Source organism: Canis lupus, chromosome 2, assembly GCF_011100685.1.
Source record: "Canis lupus familiaris isolate Mischka breed German Shepherd chromosome 2, alternate assembly UU_Cfam_GSD_1.0, whole genome shotgun sequence".
NCBI lineage: Eukaryota > Metazoa > Chordata > Mammalia > Carnivora > Canidae > Canis > Canis lupus.
The window spans coordinates 34,872,728-34,894,026 of record NC_049223.1 but is presented as its reverse complement, the minus strand read 5'-3'; the positions used below and the strand labels follow the sequence as shown (position 1 = coordinate 34,894,026).

The 21,299-nt window shown below is 50.1% G+C and overlaps 3 protein-coding genes across 16 annotated transcripts; 2 read left to right on the top strand and 1 right to left on the bottom strand.

Moving 5' to 3' along the window:
* Positions 1–2,778: 2,778 nt before the first annotated feature.
* On the bottom strand, positions 2,779–7,311 carry LOC607049 (probable UDP-sugar transporter protein SLC35A4). Of its 3 annotated transcripts, none has more exons than XM_038530343.1 (3): positions 6,948–7,311; positions 5,877–5,975; positions 2,779–5,292 (listed from the first exon to the last, which is right to left on the bottom strand). In XM_038530343.1, exon 3 carries the CDS (start codon positions 4,662–4,664, stop codon positions 3,690–3,692), a length of 975 nt encoding a protein of 324 aa, XP_038386271.1. In that variant the 5' UTR covers positions 4,665–5,292; positions 5,877–5,975; positions 6,948–7,311; the 3' UTR covers positions 2,779–3,689. The 3 variants fall into 3 exon arrangements, with proteins under 3 accessions (XP_038386271.1, XP_038386272.1, XP_038386273.1); XM_038530344.1 differs by having other exon boundaries at positions 5,872–5,975; positions 6,948–6,982; XM_038530345.1 differs by lacking the exons at positions 5,877–5,975; positions 6,948–7,311 and adding an exon at positions 5,396–5,483.
* Positions 7,126–13,080, top strand: APBB3 (amyloid beta precursor protein binding family B member 3). Of its 12 annotated transcripts, XM_038530341.1 has the most exons (14): positions 7,280–7,609; positions 7,866–8,029; positions 8,112–8,188; positions 8,731–8,791; positions 9,030–9,182; positions 9,305–9,432; positions 9,685–9,690; positions 9,847–9,982; positions 10,115–10,208; positions 10,457–10,540; positions 10,786–10,934; positions 11,069–11,260; positions 11,606–11,772; positions 12,523–12,662. In XM_038530341.1, the coding sequence occupies exons 1-13, from the start codon at positions 7,561–7,563 to the stop codon at positions 11,732–11,734; spliced, it is 1,422 nt and encodes a 473-aa protein (XP_038386269.1). In that variant the 5' UTR covers positions 7,280–7,560; the 3' UTR covers positions 11,735–11,772; positions 12,523–12,662. The 12 variants fall into 12 exon arrangements, with proteins under 12 accessions (XP_038386264.1, XP_038386269.1, XP_038386266.1 ...); XM_038530336.1 differs by lacking the exons at positions 7,280–7,609; positions 11,606–11,772 and adding an exon at positions 7,126–7,279 and having other exon boundaries at positions 12,523–13,080; XM_038530338.1 differs by lacking the exon at positions 11,606–11,772 and having other exon boundaries at positions 9,868–9,982; positions 10,819–10,934; positions 12,523–13,080.
* Positions 13,081–13,794: 714 nt separating this feature from the next.
* SRA1 (steroid receptor RNA activator 1) lies at positions 13,795–20,774 on the top strand. The gene is made up of 5 exons (XM_038530346.1): positions 13,795–14,047; positions 14,173–14,298; positions 19,373–19,578; positions 19,892–20,000; positions 20,156–20,774. The coding sequence occupies exons 1-5, from the start codon at positions 14,023–14,025 to the stop codon at positions 20,365–20,367; spliced, it is 678 nt and encodes a 225-aa protein (XP_038386274.1). The 5' UTR covers positions 13,795–14,022; the 3' UTR covers positions 20,368–20,774.
* The last annotated feature ends 525 nt before the right edge of the window (positions 20,775–21,299 follow it).

Sequence of the window (21,299 nt, the reverse complement as noted above, 5' to 3'; positions counted from 1 at the left end):
GGCTATGTGATTCCTAAGGGAGGGACATGGGAAGACTCTTTTCCTACTGGGTCACATTAGAAGTATAGGATCCCTAAAGCCTCCATTGCACCACCTATTGGCAGAGCCAACACCTCTCCTTTCTCCCCATGGCCTCCAAGTCTCTGTCCAGGCTACAGGCTCTTACAGGCCAGTGAGGTCCTAGATATAGTTCTCAGAGCAGCCCTGGTAGTGGGATTCTGTTGAAAAGCTGGGCCTAAGTCCCAAGGCTGTGTACACATATGGGCTTCTGACCTGGGCCTGGCAGGCCCCAGATGTGGCCCTGCAGTTCTTCTTGGCTCAGGCACGGAAGAAGAGATGGCACAAATGGCACCAAATACGGATCCAAGAGGAACTGAAGCATTTGGAACAGGAGAAGGTGGCAGGTGACCAGGTCAAAGGCCTAGAGGCTGAAAAGGAGGTGAGGAGGGCCAAGTAGGGGACTTGAGGTTTGTTTTTTTTTTTTTTTTTTTTTAAGATTTTATTTACTTATTAATGAGAAAGAGAGAGAAAGGCAGAGACACAGGCAGAGGGAGAAGCAGGCTCCATGCAGGGAGCCCGACATGGGACAGGATCCTGAGTCTCCAGGATCAGGCTCTGGGCTGAAGGCGGCGCTAAACCGCTGAGCCACCTGGGCCACCCAGGACTTGAGGTTTCTAATTGGTTCAGGCACTGTGCTGCGGACTGTGATCCAGCTTCCATCACAACAGACTGGGCCATACCCTCTCATGGTCCTCACTGCTTTGTGATTTTCAGTCCTAAGTGCTGTGATGCAGGGAGCTAAGGGCTTGTTGGGAACAAAAAGGTGTGCCTGACCCAGGTTGAAGTGGATCACAGAAGAAAGCATCCAAGCTGAGACTTAAAAAACAAATCAGCCAGAGGAATTCACTAGACTGAGCTCTGCTTAGGCAGGTTGTACCCATCACATATAGGCATTGAGGAAATATAACTTGCTTGAACAAATTAAGAAACAAAACTTGTGTCCATGGGGGTTGTGAGAATATGTTCTGAGGACGATACCGTATGAGCAAAAGTCCAGAGGGAAGCAATGGCATAGTCTAGGTATTGCAGATTGTCCATTGGTGGGGCCTGGTAGGTGCAAGGTCAGAGGTGAGGCTAAAGAGACCAGTGTGTGCCATGCCTCTGAATTTGGACTTTACCCTAAGAATGACAGTGAACCATTGAAGGCGTGTGTCATCTCAGTTCTGTCCCTCGCAAGCTATATGAATTTGGGCAGGTTAGGTCACTCCTCTGATTCAGTTTCCAAATCTAACCACCAGATTTGGAAAAGTAAAATGGCAACTACCCCATATGGTTTTCATTGGATAAAATGAAAACGATACACATGAAATGTTTATAACAGAGCTTGGTATGCAGGTGGCACTGAACAAAGAATATGTATTATCACTGAAGGACTCTGAGGAGAGGCAGAGATGGCACCGGGAACAGAGAGTGCTGAGACTCCAGCTGGAAGCACTTCAGGCAGAGAAGGACAATGCAGAGCAAGACCTCGTAGCCCTGTATGAGTTGCATGTGCAGGCTGCCCGAGCTCAGACACGCCATACGCTGCAGGTCAGTGAGGTCAAAAGGCAGGCCCTGAAGTGCTTCCAAGGCTGACTGACTAACAAGCATCTCTGAATCTGGGCACAGGTATTCCGAACCTGGCGAAGGCTATGGGAGGAGCAGGCTGTGACCACAGAGCATCACCACCGCAGCCTGCTGGCTGGTGTCCTGCAAGACAACATCAACCTGGCCACGCAGAACCAGGAGCTCCGAGCCCAGAACCAGCAACTTCGGCAGGGAATAGACTAGGCTGAGGCCAGTCCTGGTGGATTGCTGCCCTGGGGAGAAATTTGGTGATCAGTAGTCCTGCAGGGATAGCTCCTTTCTCTTCATTCTTAAGGGTTCTAGAAGGGAGAGGGAGCTGGGATACAATAACCAAGCTGATTTTCATTATGGATAATTAACAATACCACTAACCAAGTCCCGTTGTGCCAGTCCCTGTTAAACGCCTCATATCCACTACTTTTTAGTCTTTCCCACTACCCTACATGGTAGTAGATACCATTTAATCCCCATTTCAGGGGTAAGGCAACTAAAGGTTGTAGAGGTTAAGAAACTGCCCAAGGATAGTCAGCTAATAAGTGACAAATTCAAGCCTGGTTGGCCAGAGTTCTACACTGTAGACAGTAGTGGGTTTGCAAGATGCAGTGTGCATTGGAATCATTTCAGCTCATTAAAGAAAAAGAAAAAAGAAAAAAAAGATTCCCAAGCCCTACCCTATTCCCTAAGATTTTTCAATAGGTCTGCCTTTTGAAAATTATTTTATGTTATGTTAAACTTACTAGGTATTCTTCCAAGGAGCAGGGCCTGATGTCCCTCTGGCCATGAGAAGAGATGACAGGATTATCAGTGAGGGAACCAGAGGAAATGAGAATCAAAGCCATATTGAACCCATGAGTTCTCTAGCCTAAAATCTAGTTTGTCCTGCCAGGCCCAGTACCTTCTATTTCCAAGAATTCCTCTGAATTCCCTAGGACCCACGTTTTGTACTTCAGAGAAATTTGGGAAGTTCTATGATAGAACAGTCTCCACTCCATAGAGCCCTAAAGAAGATAACACTTCCTGGCAACAACTAGGAGAAAACAGTGTCTTCTCCTAGCCTGTAAGTTACTCTGCCATTAAGACATTCAGGGCACCAGGGGAACAAAATTATGTTTCAGCAAAGCTATTAAGCACAGAAGACGTAGGACTATCATAGTCAATTGCAGAACCTGCACCCCAGAATACTTTATTAAGACCTTATTGCTTACATAGAGACACTGATTGAGTTATACCAAATTTCCCTGTGCCTGGTTCCAGGTTACTCTGTGTAGAGCTTCCCTAAGCTGTTGAGAGCTAGGACACTGCTAGGCAGGGGTAGGACCCAGAGTGAGAAGAATGGTACCTCCTAGGAGTTGTAGAGGGGGCAGTGGGCTTTGAGAGGGCCCTTGGGGTGAGCAGAGATCCGGAGTATAGCCTTAAGCCAGGGCCCAGGGGCAACATTCCCTGAGATGGGTCAAGCTCCAGCCCTCTCTGGAGTTTCCAGAACAAAGCTGGGTGGATATGGAGAGCAGCACTGTGGAGGGAGCAGGGGGCATTGTCTCCAGGTGCTGCTGGAGCCAAGGGAGCTTGGAAGAGAGGCCTGGGTAGCAATAGGGTTTCTTGCATTATGGTGCGGGGATGAATGTCTCTAATGGGGGATTCATGTACCAAAGCTGGGGTGGAATAGCTGTCATCAGGCCTGGGGGCAATGGGTCTGCTGGGGTGACCACAGGAGGCAAGGAGAGCCAACTTTTGTCCACACCCCACTTGAAACAACTGCATTCATGCAGGATGAGGCAGGGAGTCTCCTCCAATGGAGATGGGGTCATTTTTAGGCTGAGGTATGGATGCTCCCCCAATTCCTTAGACGAACTTTTGGGAAGTTTCTTTAATTAAACTCAGTCTCCTGGGGTAACCCTTCATTCACCCACTTCTAGAGACTAACCTGGCTGCTCTCACTTCCCCACCTTTTATCACAAGGCACTTGTTACAGGGCTGGCTGCTGAGGAAGGGTCGGGAGGCCTGGGAGGTGGCTCTGATGGTGGCCAATCTTCAGGGTCAGGAGTCCAGGTGGAGGTGGTCAGGGGCTAGCGGCTGCCATAATACAGGCGCACAGCCAGACCAATAAGCAGTGTGGCCAGGAAGAAGGCAGCTGTGAGCTGTAGCCGCAGCAGGGCTGCTGAGAACACAGCATTGACCACAAGTGAGCAGGACACAACAAAGAGGCGTGTGATGCTGCTGCCGTGCTTCATGACAGCTGACATGAGCAGTCCATTTACTGCCTGGCTCAGTACCACAAGCGCTGCCCATCCTGAGAAACCCTCCAGGAGGCCCGGGCCAGGGCCGCCACCTGCATGCAGACCTAGATTTAGGAGCACACCAAAAGTGTAGAGGAAGAGGTTCTGAAGTGCTAGGGGCAGCCGCTGTCGCTTCATGAGCAGTTCTGTGTACACGGACGAGAGGCCTGAGATGAGGCAGTACAGGATGAGAAGTAGCAGTCCCAGTGGAGTGATATGCAGGGGCATGGGGCCAGCAGCAACTGCTAACGGGGATCCAGGAAGGGTGTTCCCAGGGTCCTGGAGGCCACCAGCTGCATAACAAGCCCCTGCCACCATCAGCAGCAGCAGTGCTAAGCCCTGACGTGCAGAGAGGCGGTGCCGGAGACAGAGGCAGTAGAACAGGGCCGTGCTTCCAATCTTGAGATTGCTCAGCACCTGGTAGGTGCTGGGGTCCATATAGCGTTGAAGATAGATGACTAGGTTGTTGTTAGCTCCGTAGAGTAGGGCTGATAGTGCAAATGGGGCAGCCTGGCGCCATGGTGGGGCCCCCTGGGGCCATGCCTGCCAGCCCACCAAGAGGGAGAAGGCGCACAACAGTAGCTTGGTCAACTCGGTCAGCAGCACAGCTGAGGAGGGCCGGAAGGGCACTTTGCCGTTCACATGGCACAGTGCCAGTAATGGGGCATGGGCACCATATATGGCAGTGGATAAGAGTAGCATCAGGGTCCAGCGGGCCTGCCTGGGACGGCCCAGGCCTGGCATACCCCCGTCCTCTACACTCATGCCCAAACCAGACCCTGGGTGGCTTGTGTGGCTAGCAAGGGGGCAATGGGAATTCTATCAAGTTTGGGGAAAATCAATATGGAGCCAGCTCTCCGGAGGGAGGAGCTGTGGTACATTGCTAGAGAGTATACTGAGAATCAGAATCAGCAGCAAACTCCACAGTCAGGGATGTAAAAGAAAGGGGCTGGTGGCTCTAGAAGCCACAGTTTTCGGGTGGCTTCTTTGGGGTTAAGGAGGGGCGTCCAAAAACTGCTGGCTGATAAGCCACCACTTACCCTCTGCAGGAAGGAAAGCAAGGATGAAGGCTGTGGGCAAGCTGGAGATAGCAAAAGGGTGATAGGTAGGGAAGCCAAATATGGTGTCTGTGGTTGAAAGGCCTCTACCTGCAGGCCAGAGGTGCTCATCCTTTCTCCCCCATGGGATCCAGAGCTAGTCAGGCCCCTTTCGCAATGACCGAAGATAGTCCCTCAATGTCTTCTCCACATTGGGCACGGCATATGCCTGAGCTGCGTAGATGCCAGTGCAGGTACCCACAGGCAAAGCCCAATACTGCTGATGCCCTCAGTTTGGCCACCACATAGCCGGCTAAGAAGCCCTTGAGGAATGGGGAGGACAAGAGCGAGCCATCCTGTGGAGTGAAATGAAGGAGAAAATTCAGCCAGGGTCTTCCTTCATTATCTAGAAGCTACTCAAGCTGGCCCTAGAGCATCCCACCACCTGCTCCTCCTTACTCTGGAAAGCTGTAGTATTCTCTCCAAAGATTTTTAAGATTCTGGAGGCAGAAAAAGAATCTAGGGGTCCTGATCACACAATCTCAGAACCCTGTGGTTAGAAGGCTCCAACCATAGAACCCCACACCACAAATCTACGGAGATGTCACTGAGGAGTCTGATCCCTGCCTGCTTCTCCAGCCTCCCTTCCTAATGCTCCCCCATTACTGCAGCCAAATTAAACTATTCATCATATTTATCAGGCTACTTCCCACCATGAGAGCTTTACATATGTAATTTTATCTGCTTGAAATGTTCTCTCCTCTCCTCTTTACCTAGTTAATTCCTATTTAAGACGCCAGTTCTAGTCTCATTTTCTTCGGGAGAACTTTCCTTGGAGTCACAAAGAGCTGGCCCTCAATAACTATTTGCTGAATAAACCTCTATTACCCATTCAATACCATACAGGGCAATGAAGTCTGGTGGGCAGGTACAACTTTACCTGGCTCACACCACTGCTGACTTCTTCTTCCACACGCTGCTGCAGGCGTTCCAGCTGGTTCTTGAGAAATGCCAGGTCCTTAAGCTTGGGCAGAGAATCCTAGAACAAGAGGGAAATCGGCTGCAGCAGGTTAATGCAGCCCCATTCCCTGCTCAGGTCTATCGGGCTGGGTAGGTCGGGGTGTGAGGATGAGACATCTCTTCTTATAAAAACTTCCTCATAATGACGTGGCACCAGAAAAAAAGACATTGAAAACTGAATTCACACGGGGGCCACGGAGGGGGTGACAGATGAGATCTGCATCTGTGACAACCCTTACAAAATTTTATATAGCAAGCAGTGTGTATGGAGGCAAGAGGAACAGCTTCGATTTATCAGGCACGCACTACTGACTCGACTATAAGCTACTGAAAGTGGCAAGCTGTCCGTCTTGCCTACTTGGTCCCCAAGCCTAACACAGAGACTACTAAGTACTTAGATGTGTGAACCGTGCAGAACTTCAGACCAATGGTAAAAAATGACCTGAGGCAGTTTCATGGACGCTCTAGGATAAACCTGATTTCTGCCTGGGCTTCCCAAACAATGTGTAACTGGATGCACTAGCTGGGGTGGGGGTGGGGTGGCTGTCTGCAGGATTGTGGGTAAATGAACTGAGCGCCTTTGATCACCTCAAAGTATGAAATTCAATGTATGCCAAAAGTTTAAACGAGAACACGTATCCGTGTGACTTGGAAACATCGTGTTTCTAAGAGGGAGATTTCGGGGACTAGGGAATGCAAAAGAGGAGGAGTATGTCAGGGTAAGTGTGTCGGAGTGCGTGCCAGTAATTAAGGATCTTGAGAGGACCCGGAGAGGACACCTGGGGGATGCCGAGCTCTGCTTGCCTCATGTAGCGCTCCGCTACTCCATTCCCCCAGCGTTGAGGGCAGTCAACAAGAGTATAAACCCGACAAGAGTTAAAACCCCATAAGGGACACCTTTAGGCAGGATAAAGGCCAGTGTCGCCTTTCTCAAGGACTAAAAGGGTGTGAAGACCACCCCACACTGCAGATAACGCCCACATTCACTCACCTTGTCATCCGCCATCTTCCCCGGCGAACTTGTAGCGCAGGCGCAACCCCGCCTTCCTCGCGCCAAGTGCAGCGGCCATCTTTACTGAGGGCGAAGGCATTTCCGGGACATTTTTTGGAAAGGGTGGAGGTGCTCCCCCTGACTGCCGAGCGCGGCGGTTTCCGCTCGGGTACTTCCACGTGACCCCTCCGGCAGGACACGAGATGAGTGTCCGCGAGCGCATACGAACTGGGCGCGATGAGCTCATTTGTACGCATATGCGTGCTGTGCACGTTCGTCTGGCTGGTCGTCCGCCCCTCGATGAGCTCACAGTTGCGCCATGAGGTCAGCTGGTGCGTTGGCTTCTTTGCGCTTTTCCCGGAGCCACGCACGGAAAGGCGCACCCACTTGGGGATCCAGACGCCTGTTTACAAGCGCCGCCTCCGCGGGCGGCGCTGCTCTGGCTCGTCCTTTCCCGCCCCTGGGACCTGGCTTCTACCCCGCCCCGTATTTGTGCGGCGCGGGTTGGCCTAGCCAGCGCAGAGAGGCTGGGCTTGTGGGCGCAGCAGCTCCGGAGGTCAAGCTGGGCTGAGCTTGCGGGCCGGCGAAGGCCGGCGGGGACGCGGTCGGGGCTATGCTGGGCAAGGATTACATGCTGGCCATCATTCTGGTCAACTGCGATGGTGTGCACGGAGGGGCCCGATGGGAGGATCGGGAGCTGAGGGGGAACGAGGGAGTTGACGGGGTATGTTTCACCGTAAGGACCAGGGGACAAATGAACCCTGGATCTTTGCGCTGTAAAGGACATTTTGGATCTCCAGCCTAAGGATTGTCCCCTTCGGGATGGAGGGAGGGTTCTGACAGAGCGTTGTTCTGAACCCACGAATATGCCTTCCCTCTCCAATCCCGTGTTTCCTGTCCCCATCCCTGTTCCTGTAGACGACTTGTGGGGGGACCAGAGTCTTGAGGGGGAGCCAGGACTGCCCCCTGGCTGGAGGAAGATACGCGATGCTGCAGGTACTTACTATTGGCATGTACCCAGTGGCAGCACCCAGTGGCAGCGCCCAACCTGGGAGACGGGAGATGCAGAGGACCCGGGCACGGTAGGTGGAGTGTGAGGAGGGGGTCTGAACCCATGTGTGGTTGTAGGCCTGCTGCCACACTGACCTAGTTCCCTCTCTACAGAAGACGGAGGGGATTTGGGGACTTCGGCCTCCCAAGGGGAGATCCTTCTCGAGCCTGGAGAGCTCACTGGACCGCAGGTAACAGGGACAGGCCAGGGAGAATGAAAGGCTTGGGGTTCCATGGCCCTCAGAGATGCAACTGGACTCACATTCTGCTTTCAAGCCCAGGTTTTTGTCTCTGTTGCATTTCTTGAGTCTCTCAGTATTTTGAAGTTTGTCCCTTGTTCCATGCTCTGTTTTGCTACATGTTCTTCCCTGTTCTGGGTACTGATAAGTCATGTTCTAGATCTTGGTCACTGTACTAAGCTCTTTCCATGGAAGTTCCTGTTTAGTGTTCTAGAGTGTCTTGTCTCACTTTAGAGTTCTGGTCCACGTTTTGGATCCTGTTCAATGTTTACAACTTTTATTCTACATCCTATGTCCTGAAGTTTTGTTCAAATTTTAAACCACACTGTTACATTTATTTAATGTGTCCTAGGCCCTCTCTCACTCTGGTTACATATTTGGGGCACTATGTTCTGGGACTTATCCCACATCTCATGCCCAATAAGTAGTCAGGGCTTCACTACTCTCCCTTTTGTAGGAAGTGTGGTCCCCTTACAAGCTCTACTCTCTTCCAGGACCTCTCTGTCCTGGTATGGTGAAGAATCCTACATCCAGAGTATGGAGCCAGGGGCTAAGGTAGTGTCTTGGGTCTGAGGGCCAGCCCAGGGAATGGTGGTGGGGGTGGTGGATTGTTCCAAGGGAAAGGTCAGGGGTGGGATCGGGCTGAGAAGAGGTGATCAAGGGTGAAGGGCATGTATACCAGAAGGTTCATGCGTGTGGAACCTGCAACACCTCCCATCCTACTCTACTGTTCCACTTCCATGTCCACCTCCACTCACTCAGAGCTGTCCTGTCCTTTCCCCTAACCCGTCAGTGCTTTGCAGTCCGCTCCCTGGGCTGGGTAGAGGTACCCGAAGAGGATCTGGTACCAGGGAAGAGCAGTATTGCAGTCAATAACTGCATCCAGCAACTGGCCCAGACTCGCAGCCGTAGCCACAGCCAGCCCCCAGATGGTGCCTGGGGTGAGGTGAGCTGGCTGTCCCTTCAAGGGATTCAGCCTAGGGCCCAGCAGAGACAGCTGTCCCTGAATTGCCTGTTCTCCATGGTAACCACATTGATCTGAGCTTCAGACTGACCTCTCCTTGGCAGGGCCAGAACATGCTGATGATCCTAAAGAAGGATGCCATGAGCTTGGTGAATCCTCTGGACCATAGTCTAATCCACTGCCAGCCTCTGGTGCACATCCGTGTGTGGGGTGTGGGCAGCTCCAAGGGCCGGTGAGGACCCCTGCATCCCCCCAAGTGATAGTTGCTCCTCCCTCCCTCCTGCAGGCTATGATCCCCACTGATGCTGATCCTCTGTACTTGAACCCCTGGACACAGATCCTCTGACATGGACCCAAGCTCTGCCTCCCCTGCCTGGTCCAGCCCTGGTTGGGGAGGGTGGGCCCAGCTCCTCAGGGACGGATGGGGTTGAGTCTGAGAGGCTGGGCTGATTCTCTCCTGTGCTCCCACATGCTTCCGGAACAGAGACAGGTGAGTGACAGCCCGGTGCCTTGAGCCCCAGCCCTTACCTCCCTGTTCCATCCCCATGTCCTTTGCCTGACTTTCCAGTCTCTTCTAGGCACTACAGGCCCCTCCTCCTACCCAGCCTCTACCCTACCCCAATTTCTGCCCCTGTCCCTGCCCCAGCCCCATCTCTGACCCTACCAGGGACTTCGCTTTTGTGGCGGGTGACAAAGACAGCTGTATGCTCAAGTGCCATGTGTTTCGCTGTGATGTCCCTGCCAAGGCCATTGCCAGTGCCCTACATGGGCTCTGTGCCCAGGTAAGGGCCAAGAGTGGGGCAGGGAATGTGGGTATGGGTCTGAAGCTTCTAAGGTGGTTGGGTCAGGGAAGTATTACCTTACCTCAATTCTTCTGTCTCCTTGTATCTCATGTTGGTTGCATTGTGTTTTAGATATTGTCAGAGCGAGTAGGTGTCAGTGGTGATTCCCGTGATTCCCCTTGCTCCTCTCTAGACCCCATCTCCCCAGAAGATCTACCACGGCAAGGTATGGGGAGGGAGGTGCTGCATTGCAGTTAAGAGGCTACTTTAGTGAAAGTTTGGGTTGTTTAGTCCTGGTTGTTTAGTCCTTCCCTGGATACGTAGGATTTCTAATGTGTGCTGGTTCCAGGGATCCCAAGCTCTGAATTGGAGGAGCATCAGTGGCCTTCCTTCTACTAGCTCTGAATCTCAGAAGGGTGGGTAAGAGGGGTCACTGAGAGAGTATGGAAGCCAGCTCCTATGTGTACATTTCAGTGGAGCTGCTGGATGCAGTGAGCCAGGCTGCTCAGAAGTATGAAGCATTGTACATGGGGACCTTGCCAGTCACCAAAGCCATGGGTAAGGACTGAGCTGGCTGAGGAAGTGGGCGGGCTAGATGAGGTCAGAGAAGGTGGTTAAGGTAGGATCTACCACCATTTCTCAGAGTGCTCTCATGGCCTTGTCTGGCCTAGAATGTGCCATCCTTCCCAACTCAGGATTCTAAGCCTAGCTCCAGCCCCTCTATTGCCACCTCTCTGAATCCCAAGTCAGTCAGAGGGGCCTAGACACTCCTTGCAGATCCCTTCTTTCTTTCCGCCTGGAAGACACCATGGTGGGCATGTCCCCCCCCACCCCAGGCATGGACGTGCTGAATGAGGCCATTGGTACCCTCACCACTCGGGGGGACCAGGATGCTTGGGTCCCTGCCATGCTCAGTGTGTCTGACTCTCTCATGACTGCACATCCCATTCAGGTACCAGAAGAAGGTGAAGTTGGGGGCTGTGGAGGAATGGGAGGGATGCTGAGGGGCTCATTGCTTGCTATTGGAAGAGCTCAGTGGGTCCAACCAGTGCCCAGTCCTCTAGTGACTAGGCCTGGTGTGGGCAGGCAGAAGCTGGTGCAGAGGAGGAACCACTGTGGCAGTGCCCTGTGCGCCTTGTGACCTTTATTGGTGTTGGCCGTGACCCTCACACCTTTGGCCTCATTGCTGACCTGGGCCGTCAGAGCTTCCAGTGTGCAGCCTTCTGGTGCCAGCCCCATGCAGGGGGACTCTCTGAAGCTGTGCAGGCTGCTTGCATGGTGAGTTACAGGTGGGAATGGGTGGGTGGGGTTGCCCTTCAGCTGTTCTGTACTGGTAACTGGGGCTCAGGATTGGTACCCTCTCCAGAAATCACAAGCCAGTAATCTAGGCCGACTACAGTAAACTACTCTTTTATTTGTCCCTCCTGCTGTTTTTAATAAGTTTAAGTTAGTTGCTAATGTAGAGAAGCAGGGCAGTTCATGTATTAATTGCTATTCTTGTTTCTCTTAAAGTAGCAGACTCTGATCCTGGTCCCACACATATAAATTTCAACATTCAGCTGGAATTGTATAGGGGCTGTTCGAGGTTGGGTGGGCACTATTTCTCCTGTATGTCTCATTTAGGTTATTTCCTGGCCTCTGTGCACATTGGAATGTGGGATGCTTACTCTTAAGTTCAGCTCACTCTTTCCTCAACAAATACAAGTGTCTACAGGGTACCAGCCACCATACCTGATCCTGGGAATTCACTGATACAGAAGGCACAGCTTTTGCCCTCACAAAACACACAGGTTAGATCAGACACAGACCAGAAGGGAGTTGTATGCCACATGATGATGGAGGAGATGGCCCCTTGCAGAAAGCTACCTGAAAGAGGTGATAGAAAGGTGAGAGTTGAAGGTCCAATGAAGAAGTTAGGTGAAGGGGATGGGACCAAAGGTATGCCAAATACAAGGAACTTCAGGTGTGAAGATGAGTGCAGTGTTAGTGGGTAAGTGTATCTAAATGAATCTAGTGTATCTGGAGCGCAAAGGGGCAGATGAAGTGAGAGCAGAAAAAATGGCAGACGCCAGGTCATGGAAGAACTTAGAGATTGTGGGGTGAGTTTATTTTGTCTCAAGTCGCTTTGAGACATTGAAAGGTCTTGAGCAGTGAATTTAAATTTATGGATTAAGAAGATCACTTAAGGTATATTATAAGTTTGAATTCCAGTTGTACCATTTTTTGCCTAGGTGACTTTGGGCAAGTCGTGTATTCTTTCTGAGCCAAAATTTCCTCATTTGCAAAATGGTGATAATACCTGATAAATAACTTTGGATTAAGTGAGATTATGTGAAGCATTTAGCACATGCCAAGCCCTCCTAAATGTCCTTTTCTGTTTTTGTTATTGAGCTCCCAGGGAGTGTCGTAGGGGCTCCAGATGGGGCCAACTACCAGCCTCATACCAGACTGAAGCCATGGCCAGTTCCCTGTTTTGCAGATGTTTTCAGGGAGCCCAGGGGCAGAAAGGAGCTGGATCCTCATATTCCCCTTTTCCCTAGGTTCAGTACCAGAAGTGTCTTGTGGCCTCTGCAGCTCGAGGCAAGGCCTGGGGTGCCCAGGCCCGTGCCCGCCTGCGGCTCAAGCGGACCAGCTCTGTGGACTCCCCAGGAGGTCCCCTGCCACTCCCCCTGCTCAAAGGAGGGGTTGGGGGTGCAGGGGCAGCCCCTCGAAAGCGGGGTGTCTTCTCTTTTCTTGATGCCTTCCGTCTGAAACCTTCTCTGCTCCATATGCCCTAAGTTAATCCAGGAGGACTGGGTAAGGAGGCTCTGGGTCCATGCCCAACTCTATACCCCTTCATACTTCAGGGGTCTGTAGCCTCTCACTCCTTGAAGCCTTCTCTGCCTGCCCCTCTGGCTCTTGCCTACCCTCTGTTTATTGCCCAATTTATTCAATGTTTATAGAGATGACTGAGAGGCCCTGCACCACAACCTAGGCCCCTGACTGTCCTTTCCCTGGGTCCCTGTGTTCCTTGCCCCTGTCCAATCCTGGACAGTTGGCTCTACCTCAGCAACACTTTATAGCAAATCAGTACAAATAAAAATCCTTCAGTGACCTCACTAGGTGTGAGTATATGGGGCCTGGGATAGGGTTGGGGGTTAATACCTGTGTGAGGTGAGTGTCTGTGTCTGTGCTTGGTGTGTTGGTGGCTGCCTGTAGTCACATGGGGACATGGTGTGTGGTGGAAATTTGATTTTTTAAAAAATATTTTAATTTATTCATGAGAGACAGATTGAGAGGCAGAGACACAGGCAAAGGGAGAAGCAGGCTCCCTGCAGGGAGCCCCATGTGGGACTCAATCCTGGATCTCCGGGATCATGCCCTGAGCTGAAGGCAGACACTCAACCGCTGAGCCACTCAGGCGTCCTGGAAATTGATTTCATTCATTAAACAAATGTAATTTCTAAGGTCTGTGTGCTAGGCAGTGGGGATATAAAATATGAGATCATCAGAAGGGGAGCCGAACAAGAGCTAAAGTAGAAGACAGTATGTAGTACAACTAGCAAATCTCAAGGTTGTGGAGGCTCGGGTCAGGGGGTTAACCTGATCCAAAGCATTAGAGGCTTCCTGAAGAATCGACATCTAAGTCCTGAAGGAAAATTACTGAGCCTAGAGAGTATAGATGTGCCGGGCAGCGGTGAGGTTCTAGGATTCCACCTGGCTAGATCACACAGGGGCATTTGTGGGGCTGGAGCTGCTGGTGGTTAAAACTTGGTCTCCGGGGCAACTGTGACAGTTTGAACCTACCGGGCATTCGGACTCTGGAGCGCCGCCTCCTGGAAAACCGCGTCCTCTAGTGCCTTGTGATCAGAGCCCCGGTGCGGTATTAGCGGGAGCTCGAGTTCCTCGGGGAGCAGGCGCAGTGTCCCCACGACGGCCCCCGGCTTTTCTGAACAGCCGTTCAACCTAGAGGGCTCCGGGCGGCCGGGGCCATCCGGACCCGCGGGTGTGCGGCCGCCCCGGAAGTGACGCCATGGGCTGCGGACCCTGAGGAAGTGGAGATGGCGGAGCTGTACGTGAAGCCGGGTGAGCGCGGCCGGCGGCCTAGGGGCGCTGGTCGTCCCCCACCCCGGCCAAGGGCAGCTGCTGCCCTGGGGGGTAGAGCCTTCGTCTTCCCCAGGCTCGCTTCATGTGTCCTCTCGCTTCCGCAGGCAACAAGGAGCGTGGCTGGAACGACCCGCCTCAGTTCTCCTACGGGCTGCAGACTCTGGCCGGTGGACCTAAGCGCACCCCGCTCACCAAAAGGATCGCCGCTCCCCAGGATGGCTCTCCCAGAGGTGCGTGGGGGTCCCACGCGCGGAGACCGGCCGACAGGGCGGTGCCGGGGATAAGCCTGGCCCGAGGGCCCTTTTTACTCCTCGGAGGTCTCTTCCCGAGAGGTTGAACGCCATAACGGGGCACAGGGCAGCCCTTTTCCGAGCAAATTCTGCCTAGGTCAGTAAGTGGTAAGTTTGAAAAGAATCCCTCTTTGCTTTCATTATAGGTGAGCTTATCCAGACTTAGGATTTTTTTAGATCTACTTTTTATTCTCAAATTGTTTTCACATTTTATTAACAATTTGTGTCTCTTCCTGGAATACCATAGTGGTATATTCATTTGTCTCTGGCTACATCTTCACTTGATTATATGGTAAGCATCCAGATTTAATGTGTCTATTCATTCATTGTTACCTACTGAGTATCTCTCAGCCAGGCACTGCTTGAGGCAAACTAGACAGCAGTGAACAAGATAAAAAAGGTTTGTTTCCATGTCTATCTCCAAGCGAGGCTATACTCTAGCTTTGGAGATAGACAAATGAAGTAGTGGTGAGTGTTCTGCAGAGAAAACAGGGTAATGCAAGAGTGACTCTGTAACTTAGATGGCTGAGGAGCTGACATTAAAGTGAATAGTTAAAATCTAGCCACGTAAAGACTCAGGTGCAAGAGCATTCCACACACTGAAAACAGCCAGCACAAAGGCCCTGAGAGCAAGTTTGGCCAAATCAGACTGAAGGAATACCTAATGGCTCGAGCACAGTGGGCTAAGTCAGAGAAATTAAAATCTGAGAAGCAGGCAGGGGCCATATCATAGTGGGCTTTGTAAACCAGGATAGGGAGTTTATATTTTAATCTGTGTAAATTGAAGCCATTGAAAAGTTCAAAGTAGAGGGATGCCTTTACTTTTGAGCATGTCTCATGTGAACAGTTGGAGCTATGGCCCCAGCAAAGAGGCTCAGATTTAGCTCTTTCAATAACCCTATGTTGTCTATACTCAGCACTATGGAGGAATGATGACACAAACCAGGGTTTATTTTTTTAAGATTTTAAATATTTTTTTTTCTTTATTTATTTATGATAGTCACAGAGAGAGAGAGAGAGGCAGAGACACAGGCAGATGGAGAAGCAGGCTCCATGCACCAGGAGCCCGACGTGGGATTCGATCCCGGGTCTCCAGGATCGCGCCCTGGGCCAAAGGCAGGCGCCAAACCACTGCGCCACCCAGGGATCCCCTATTTTTTTTAAGATTTAAAAAAATTATTTATTCGTGAGACACAGAAACACAGTGGGAGAAGCAGGCTCCCTGCGGGGAGTCCAATGCGGGACTCAATCCTAGGACCCCAGGATCACGACCTGAGCCAAAGGCAGATGCTCAACCACTGAACCACTCAGGTGTCCCTGTTATTTTTTGAAAGAGAGAGTGAGCAGGGGAGGGGCAGAGGGACTGAAAGAATCCCAAGTAGGCTCCGTGCCCAGCGCAGAGCCCAATGCAGGGCTCAGTCTCACAACCCTGAGGTCATGACTTGAGCTGACATCAAGATTCAGACGCTTAACTGAGCCACTCAGGCGCCGCATAAATCATGGTCTTTTAACCTTGGCATGATTGACATTTTGGGCCCGATAACTCTTTGTTCCAGCCAGGGACTGTCTAGTACTTTGTAGGATGTTTGCAGTATTCCTGATTTCTACCCACTAGATGCCAGTAGCATTCACTCAGTTGTGACAGCCGAAAGTGCCTCCAGACATTTGCACTGGGGGCAAAATATCCCCAGGTTGAGAAACACTGATGCACATCTTAAGAAAGATCACTGTGCCTGCTACATGGAGAAAGGATTTTAGGGAAGATATGGAAAGGCTATTTCAGTAATATGGGCAAGATTTAATGATGATTCGAACTAGAGTTGGCAGTATAGAGGTGGCAGGAATTGGATGGGTATGGCATATGTTACTGAGGAACTCAACAGGAATAGATATAGGTGAGAAAGAAGCATCAACATAACTTAAATTTTTTGCTTGAGGAACTAGCTGGTATTGTTCATAGATATGGGAAACCAGGAAATGGGGGGCGGTAAGAGGTTTGGGGAGAGAGGAAAGGCAAGCTTTGTCTTGGCCTGTTAAATCTGGACAGCTACTGTGGGGAGGTCTAGGCCAGAATTGCAGAAATGAGTCATGATCGTTTGGATGGTGTTTGACATTGTGGGTTTGAATAAGGTACTTAAGGAGAATTGTGGATAGAACCCTAAAGAGGATCCAAGACAGAGCCCTAAGGCTCTCTAGCATTTCAAGGTTCTAGTTTAAAGGGGCTTGGGAAATAGCTAAAGAAGCAAGAAGAAAAGTAAAATTTACTCCAACAGAATAAAATTTTGACTCGACTATGATGGATGATGTGAGAGGTCAGATCAGAGAAAAGGGGCCTGCTAAAAGGATTTGCTAAACTACACAGACACTGGTTACCTAACAGAAGCAGTTGTGGAGAGGTAAGCGTAGAAACCCAGCTGAAATGACCAGAGAAGAGAATGTAAAATGAAGTAGAGAAACTAACTATAGACCGTATAGCTCCTTCAAGAAATTCTGCTGTGAGACGGAAATGAGGCTGTGACTAAGGATGGAATGTGACCTAAGGGAGAATTTTTGTTAAGATGGTAAAACACTAGAGCATGTTTGTATACCGATGGTGTAAGAAAACAGGCTAACTGCAGGAGACAAGCCTAGAGAAGACAAGAGGCTGGCATGAGTATGGAAGGATGGCCTTATCTATCAGAGGAGGAAGGAAAGTGGCCACAGGTACTGATGGATTAGTAGAAAAGGTGATGGGAAGATGAGAGAGAGTTCCTGTTTAATGGCCTCTCTTTTCTCAGTGAAATATGAGGTGGGGTCATATGTAGAATGCAGGGAAAGGAAAAGTAAGGGGAGAAGATAGAAAAACTCAGAGAGAAAATGTGAAGAGTTCTGAAAAAAATGGAAAAATGAGGCAAAGGATAGGAATTCCAGGCAGTGTTGAATACCTTTCCATGAATGTATTTGATTTTATTTATCTACTTAAGAGAGAAAGCAAGTGTGAGAGAGAGAACAAGTAGGAGGAGGGGCAGAAGGAGAAACACTCCCTGCAGAGCAGGGAGCCCCTACATGGAACTCTGTCCCAGGACCCTGGGATCATGACCCGAGTCAAAGGCAGACTCTCAACCAACTGAGCCACCCAGGTGCCCCTGTACCCATGGGTTTGTTTTTTTTTTTTTTTTTAATGATAGTCACACAGAGAGAGAGAGAGAGAGAGAGAGGCAGAGGCAGAGACACAGGCAGAGGGAGAAGCAGGCTCCATGCACCGGGAGCCCGAAGTGGGATTTGATTCCGGGTCTCCAGGATCGCGCCCTGGGCCAAAGGCAGGCGCCAAACCTCTGTGCCACCCAGGGATCCCTGTACCCATGAATTTGAAGTGTAAATGAACAGCATGGTTCTGTTTTTCTTTCCAACAAGTGTGGACAAGCTGGTTTTACCAGGAAAGTGGGACAGTGGGAGGGGATAAGTGAGTTAAGAGTATCTATAAGGGAATGATTTTAATGCATGAACTCTGACTGGTTGGGCTGGAAGGATAGAGGAGGTGGTCAGATTTTGGAGATGGCACAGTGTTGTTAAGAACAAAGCAGAGAGCAGTAAGCGACTGCTTTGTGGAAGGGTGGGGAAAATCATTGGAGGCAAGGAGCTCGAGAAACTTGAGAGGCCAAACTGAACAAGATGAATTAATCATCCATGTGAATGTTGATGTCTAGAAGTCAAATGACTGTTTTCTTCTAGTTTTCTCTTTTTCCACAGGCTTTCCACCATCCTATTACTACAGGCAGAGACCAAGAGTCATCCTTGACTCCTCTCCCTCATTCCATTCCAAAAGTCCTGTTGCTCCCTCCTCCTAAATAAAGCTCAGACCACTCCATTTCCCTTCGTCTGCTCTTTTTCCTGAACTATTCCATTAACTTCTCAGCTATTGTCCATGCCTCCATTCTTGACCTATTATCCATTTTTCACAGACCATACAGAGCAAATGTCTTAAAAAACAAGTCTAGTCATATCATCCCTGCTTTTTATAAACCTGCAGTGGCTTTCCATTACTTTTAAGCTTAAGACCAAACTCCTCCAAAGCCCTATATGGTCTGGACCCCTGCCTGCTTCTCTAGAGATAGCTAACACTGCCTTCTTCAGGGTTAATAATTTCCAGCCACATGGTGCTGGTTTATGTAACTTGAACAAGTCAAGACTTAACTCTGCCTTTTAGGCACTGCCCTTACCTCAGCCAGGTACATGGTTTTCATGGGAGTATTGAGCTTATCCACTAGCTATTAACTTTGTGAACAATTTTTGCTACACATTACTCTAGCAGTTGCACCTATATTTTCACTTAATCAACACTGCAACCCTGTGAAAGAAGTGCTACTACCATGATATCCCCATTTTTCAGAAAAGGAACCCAAGCTCTAAGGTTAAAGGTAACTTGCCAAATGCCACAGAATAGGTGAGCATGGATAAACTGTAAGTCACCTGAGAAGGCCTTCCTTAAACACTGACTTTAGGTAGTTCTCTGTACTATTTCCCTCCTCCTTTTTAAGATTTTATTTATTTTGAAGGAAAGAGAGAGAGCTAGAGTGTGTGCATGAGCTGGGGGAGGGGCAGAGAGACTCTCAAGTGGACTCCACGAGGAGCATCCAGCCAAACGCAGGGCTCCATCTCACAACCATTAGTTCATGACCTGAGCCAAAATCAGGAGTCCAAGGCTTAATGGCCTGAGCTGCTCAGGTGCCCCTACTGTTCCTCCTCATTACATCATGTTTTCTTTGTAACATGCAGCATAACTTATAATTTTCTTGTATGTATTTTCCTTTCCCTAGAATTTCTGCTCTCTTGAGGTCAGGAACCTAATCCGTCTGCTTTACTACTCTATCTCTGGTGCCTTGCACATTTCTGGCATGTGGTAGAGACTTCATAAATACACATTTCTGAGTGAATGAGTTGTCCTAGAGAGTAGCCCTCTACAAGGGATGAAGTTAGAGTCGAGCTTTTTACCCGTTTCAGCCATGTGTGCTTGATCTTGCTTTTACCTTTTCAGTCCCTGCCTCCCAGACTTCTCAGGGGCCCCCTCCAATGGGGCCTCCACCTCCTTCAAGTCAGGCTTCCAGGCCCCCTCCTGTGGGGAGTTATCTTGCCTCCAGTGTGAAGCCAGCAAATCTCCCAGTGATGGAATCTGAAACTCTGCTGGAAGATGTGCTCAAACCTTTGAAAGAGGCACTGGAGGATTGCCGTGGCCACACAAAGGTAATAAGCCCTGGCACACTAGTGGGATGATAAAAGGACCGAGATCCTTAGTTTCCTTGTTTGTAAAATAGCACTACAGAATGAGTTTCTGAGGATCTGAGAAACTGGAAAATTTAAAATTCTAGCCATACATGGATTTTTCTTGGGAGATGTGTAAGTTTTATCAGATTCTCAGTGGGGCCTCTAACCAGAACTCTTCAGATGAAGTGTTCTCTGGGCCAGAGAAAGTATGTACACTTCCTATTTGGTGTGGTCTTTCCTCTGGCCCTGTTGGGTTAGCAGCACTGACTTGGAGGGCCCTTTTGTCTCTCAGAAGCAAGTATGTGATGACATCAGCCGACGCCTGGCTCTGCTGCAGGAGCAGTGGGCTGGAGGGAAGCTGTCAGTGTCTGTGAAGAAGAGGATGGCTCTCCTGGTGCAAGGTATGGCTGGGTCCTTTGGTATAGCCTAGCTCCCTCAACTTGTCATGGATGGCTGAGCTGGAATAGATACTGAGATTCTGACTGGTTGGGATGAGAAGAGTGGGAGCTAGGTGTTTTGCCCTAAGCTGCTTGTTTACCTGCTCTTCTTTCCTCAGAGCTTTCAAGTCACCAGTGGGATGCTGCAGATAACATCCACTGCTCACTCATGGTTGACCATGTGACTGAGGTCAGTCAGTGGATGGTGGGAGTTAAAAGGTTAATTGCAGAAAAGAGGAACCTGTCTTCAGAGGAAGAGGCCAATGAAGAGACATCTACAGCTACAGCTGAGGAGTTCCAGACAGTACCAGGCGTCCAAGAGGCTCCGTAATCCTGTGGGATCCTGACTCACTTCACACCATTTCCTCTGCTTTGGCAGGGAGGCCTTCTCTCATCTGGCTCCCTCTTACCACTTGGGAGACTGCCTGCCTCCTTGGGATTGTTGGCCTGCTCCACCCATCTCTGGGGGAAGAGGTGCCAGCCACCTGGGCCACAGGGAAGAGTGTTGTTACCCATAACATGTGTTTTAATAAAAAACATCTTAATAGTGGGGTCTGGGTAGGAGAGAGAAGCCCTTCTTGTGCCAAACTGGTCCCTTATGGTATCCTTGACTGCCTTGCTATCTGTGTACCTTACAAGCCTCTCTTCTTCCTCCTTTCATCATGAATGACTTTGCTAGGCATGACCAATTACTTCTGCCACTTTCCCCCAAAATAGACTGAAACACATATTCCTTGCTGGGCTGAGTATCTCTATTTTTGTATAACTTCGTTGCAGCATAAGAACAGAGGCTCAAATAGAGAAGATTTTTCCCTCAAGAAAAGAAGACTGCTCTGTTTGTACTCTGGTTACCCTTGAGACATACAGTGCTATAGAGATTAGAACATAGCTGTATAAATGAAGAAGACTGGATTGCTGAAACATGGGATCATGACTTTTTGGAGGCGTGCTTGGGGGTAGTTAGGTGGGTAGGATCATGACTGATTCACCAAGTAAGCTGCTAACTCATTCTGGGCCCTGAAGTCTTCTAACCCTCTTGAGGACAGGAGAGCCAAATGGAAGGGGTCATAGAGGCTTAAATTATGCTGAGAAGGGAGGATACAGGTTTTCAGTGTTGGAACAGGGGACGATACTTATGGGTGGAAGGCAGAAAAAGCATGGGAGGGACTGGAGAAGGTTAAACTCTAGGGCAGTGCCTCCTTTTCCTGATTTGGAATCAATAGGGAGGGACTGCTGGAGAGGCCCAATTCCAGGAAGGTTGCT

What these genes read in the sequence shown, in the direction of transcription:
- APBB3 (XM_038530330.1), top strand. Translation starts at nt 7,561, where the DNA reads ATGCTGGGCAAGGATTACATGCTGGCCATCATTCTGGTCAACTGCGAT. An exon ending in CAGATGGTGCCTGGGGTGAG is followed by an intron (nt 9,183 to 9,304) that starts GTGAGCTGGCTG and finishes TCTCCTTGGCAG; the next exon opens with GGCCAGAACATGCTGATGAT. An exon ending in TACATGGGCTCTGTGCCCAG is followed by an intron (nt 9,983 to 10,114) that starts GTAAGGGCCAAG and finishes ATTGTGTTTTAG; the next exon opens with ATATTGTCAGAGCGAGTAGG.
- LOC607049 (XM_038530343.1), bottom strand. Translation starts at nt 4,664, where the DNA reads ATGAGTGTAGAGGACGGGGGTATGCCAGGCCTGGGCCGTCCCAGGCAG.
- SRA1 (XM_038530346.1), top strand. Translation starts at nt 14,023, where the DNA reads ATGGCGGAGCTGTACGTGAAGCCGG. An exon ending in GGAGCTGTACGTGAAGCCGG is followed by an intron (nt 14,048 to 14,172) that starts GTGAGCGCGGCC and finishes TCGCTTCCGCAG; the next exon opens with GCAACAAGGAGCGTGGCTGG. An exon ending in GATGGCTCTCCTGGTGCAAG is followed by an intron (nt 20,001 to 20,155) that starts GTATGGCTGGGT and finishes TTCTTTCCTCAG; the next exon opens with AGCTTTCAAGTCACCAGTGG.